Raw genomic sequence first — 3,724 nt, forward strand, 5'->3', positions numbered from 1 at the left:
TTCCCAAGACAAAGCCCAATTTTATTTACACTCATCCCAAAGCACAGGATTTGGGGCTAAAGGACAGGTCTCAGGGGAGAGGAGGCTGAGGACAGTGACGGACGGAGGAGAAGACAGGGAAAATGGACAGGCCCCTCTTCGAGTGTCCTCCACGGGCTCCCACATGTCCCCGGGCAGAGGCGGAGATGCAGTCTCGTTCAGGATTTGGACTTGGACACAGCAAATCCGATGAGTCCGGCCAGTCCCGCTACGCCCAGGGCCATGCCTCCAACGATGGCCATGCCCACTAGTCCGTCTGGGGAAAGGAAAAGGGAGACTGTCAGGAGCCCAGCCACACCCCCATAAGGACCCCAGCCCCCCATATCCTCCCTGCCCGCTGCTCATCAAGAGAAAGGGTGCTCTCTGCCTAGAGGCGTGCAGCGAGGGACTTTAAATGTGGACAGAGAGGGCCTCTGGGGCTTGAGGAGGAAATGCTTGGAGGGGGGTCATTTAAAGAGAGACCGGAGGGACCAGGCATGGGGGAAGGAAGAGGACTCAACAGAGTTGAGGGGACCTGGGGACAACGGGGGCCGGGAAGACAGGAGGGCGGGGAGTGGCGGGAGATAGGCGGGACGAGGCGCTCACCCTTCTTCATGGCCTTGTCAATGAGCCGCTCCAGTTCCTTGGCCTGGTTGTTCTGGGGCTCAGTCTGCAGCAGCCCTCGCACGTACTTCAGGGCCTTTTCATATTCCTGCACTCAGGGAAGACACAATCCCCCTCAGCATCCCATCCCCTGCCCAGGGAGGGGCCTCCCTCCCCCTCCCCCTCCCTCATCCAGCCCCACCCAACGGACTAGAGTCCACAAACAACGCCAACTGTGTGGGGGTGATAAGCTGGGGCAGATAACAACCCGAGGCTTGGGGCTGCACCCCAATCTTGACGTCACCTCGCTCCCCACACCCTCGGCGCCCTGATCCGAGGTCACTCACCTTCCCTCAGCGTCCTGACCTGCTCTCACCCCTCACCTCTGTACCCAGCACCGCCCCCTGCTCCTGCCCCCTTCAGCCTTCCTGGTGGCCAGGGCTCCACCCTGCGGGGAGGAGAGGGTCCTGTGGCCCAGCCAAGCAGGGGGAGAGGGAAGGAGGGAGCTCCCTGCCTACCTTGAGCCGGTAGTTGCCCACAGCCAGATAGAAGACATAGTCACGCTGCTCCTCTTTGCTCCCTTTGGGCAGCAGCTCTGGGGAGGGGAGGGCAGAGGGTGAAACGCTTCCCTACTCTCTAGTACTTGTGTCCCAGAGACCCCTGAATCCCTATGGGATCCTGGGAGAAAGTCCCTGGTTCAGCTCTGGGGCAGTGGGAACCCAGGGTGATGAACACCCCGGTATCAACACCACAGTCAACTCCGGTTCATGGCAGCGAACTGGAAGGAAATCAAGGGCTGGAGAAGCCAAAGGCATCTCTCCTCACTTGGGGCATCTGCCGCGTGTTTTCACTGCAGTTGCTTGCTGCCCAGAGAAGTGCTGAAAATGAGTTTGCTCTCCCTCCCTGTGCAAAAATCAGCTCAAAACTCACTTTCAGTTAGACTTCCCTGAATGGCCCCCCGACTCTTTCTTAACTCAGTGACTTCCCAGAGGCTTATGGGCTCAGTTGTAGCTTGTGCACTAAAAATTGATGCGAAGTGGTGTGGCAGGTGTTTACAAGTCTTCCTAAGTGTCCGTACGTCTCCTCAACTAGACTGGCCGCTTCGAGACCACTTCTACAGCTGTGCCGTGCTGCACAGGAAACTGGAAAAATCCAAATTGGCAAGATCGACTAATAGGGTGAGATTACTTGCATCAAGAAAGACTGTAATTCTTGGAGATTCACAATAGCCATCCTTTGCTAGGACACATTGTTGGCTCACACACGATTACCTGACCAAGAGAATGGAAGTACAGAGAATTTAAAGGTCAATTATTGTGGCCTCTGACAAACGGTGACCCATCCAAAACCAAGTGGAAACAGGATTTCAGTCAAAAAGGCAGCAGCAGCTCACAGTTTTGGGGACTGTCTTCTGCGCATCTTCCATGACGCCCCCACAAAAAGTTCTCAAAAACAGCTGCTGAATAAGCAACGTGGTGGGGGGCAAAGACCACGGGACCAAGACACCCAAGACAGGAGCTTCCAGTCCCAATCCACCCATTAATTAGCTAACTGTGTGGCCTGAGAAGTCACTTTCCTTATGGTTAGGCCTACCAGATCACCAAAGTCCTGGGGGACTGACATGTGTGACTCTGGCAAAACAATGATGAGCTGGAAATGAGTGAAAAGCACCCCGGGAGAAGTCAGGCTGAGGACAGCCCCTCAGTGCAGCGAGTTTACTGGAAAATAACCGTGAGGTGACCGTACTATAGCGGCCCATGTTGACAAAGGGTCCCAGCACTGGAGTTGGAGGGAGTGAACGAGGCCCAATGGCAGTAGAAGACAGACCCCGATGGCAGTTGGGAAGGGGAGTGGGGGCAGCCTGGCACCTCACCCTCCAGCAGTGCAATGCCTTTACGGATGTCATCGTTGTACTTGCTTCGCACCAGGCACCAGGCATACTCAAACTGCGTGCTCTTGGACACCGGGCCTGCTGCCTTCTCGGACTGAAATTTCTTTTCAAACTTCTGCCATAGGAGAGGAGAGGAGTCATTTAGCAACGAAGGGGATGAACCTTTCGCTATCAGGACCCGGGTGTCCATTTCCCGGTTACACTCCATCTTCCCCAGCCTCCGCCACACTCCCCTCGCGGGTTTTGGTACCTGGCATCCCAGGTTCTGCTCTCTCCATCCCTCGGACCCAGCACTCTGCTTCTTATTGGCGGGCTGTCTCATAGGACGGTCCCCCCTCCACTCCCCTCCCCCCCGGTGGTACCGAGCGGAGATGCCATCTGGTGGCGGTTCCAGGCACCGCTCCTGGAGCAGCTGGCCCCGAGCGGCCGAGTAAACACGCTGTCAGAACTGCTCAACAACAGCCTACGCGGTCCCTCGACGGAGCCTGCTTCCCCTATCCCGCCCCACCCTACCGGGTCTGGACCTTTTCTTATCTGCAAAATAATAGTACCTACCTCCTAAAGCTGCAAAGATTGAGATACCGCCTGCAATGCACTTAGCACCGTGCCGGAATCAGTGAATAACATATGAAATTTTACCATGATCCCACTCAAAAATGGGTGTCCGCACCCTGACCTCCTAACTCCTGCCCGCAACCCGAACCCGCCAGTTTTCCACGCCAGACTCCAGGCCCTGAGTCCAAGACGGGGTGGTGGAGGAAACTACAACTCCCATTAGCCTCTGGGGCAAAGCGGCACCCCTGGGCAGGAGCCGGACGCTGCAGAGGCTGCCGGGAGCCGTAGTTCGGCTTCCCTAGGCAAAGCAGATGCTTGAAGAGGGTTTGGTCCCTACTCGACTCTCCTCAGGACCCGCCCTCTGAGTCGTCCCTTCCCCTCCCCCGGGGCTAGGCCTCACCAGCAGGTCGTCCACAGACACCACCTCGTTCAGCACGGCCTCCATGGCCGCCGCCCCGCAATCTTCACACCTCAGGTGCTACTGTGCCACCGCCTCCATGGCCCACTGGCAGGGCGGAGAGCTACTTCCGGCCTCTACAGGAAGCGAGCCCCCTCCCCTACGCAGAGCCAATCGTCTCTCGCAGCAGACGCCGAGCCCGCCCCCCCGCCGGGCCAGTGGCGCCCCGCCCTCCCTCCCCGGGAAGTCGGCGCGCACTT

At 57.8% G+C, this 3,724-nt stretch overlaps 1 protein-coding gene across 1 annotated transcript; it reads right to left on the reverse strand.

The window, feature by feature from the left end:
• On the reverse strand, window positions 1–3,724 carry FIS1 (fission, mitochondrial 1). The gene is made up of 5 exons (XM_008543529.2): window positions 3,468–3,724; window positions 2,495–2,627; window positions 1,140–1,216; window positions 625–730; window positions 1–295 (listed from the first exon to the last, which is right to left on the reverse strand). The coding sequence occupies exons 1-5, from the start codon at window positions 3,510–3,512 to the stop codon at window positions 198–200; spliced, it is 459 nt and encodes a 152-aa protein (XP_008541751.1). The 5' UTR covers window positions 3,513–3,724; the 3' UTR covers window positions 1–197.

Source organism: Equus przewalskii, chromosome 12 (assembly GCF_037783145.1).
Source record: "Equus przewalskii isolate Varuska chromosome 12, EquPr2, whole genome shotgun sequence".
NCBI lineage: Eukaryota > Metazoa > Chordata > Mammalia > Perissodactyla > Equidae > Equus > Equus przewalskii.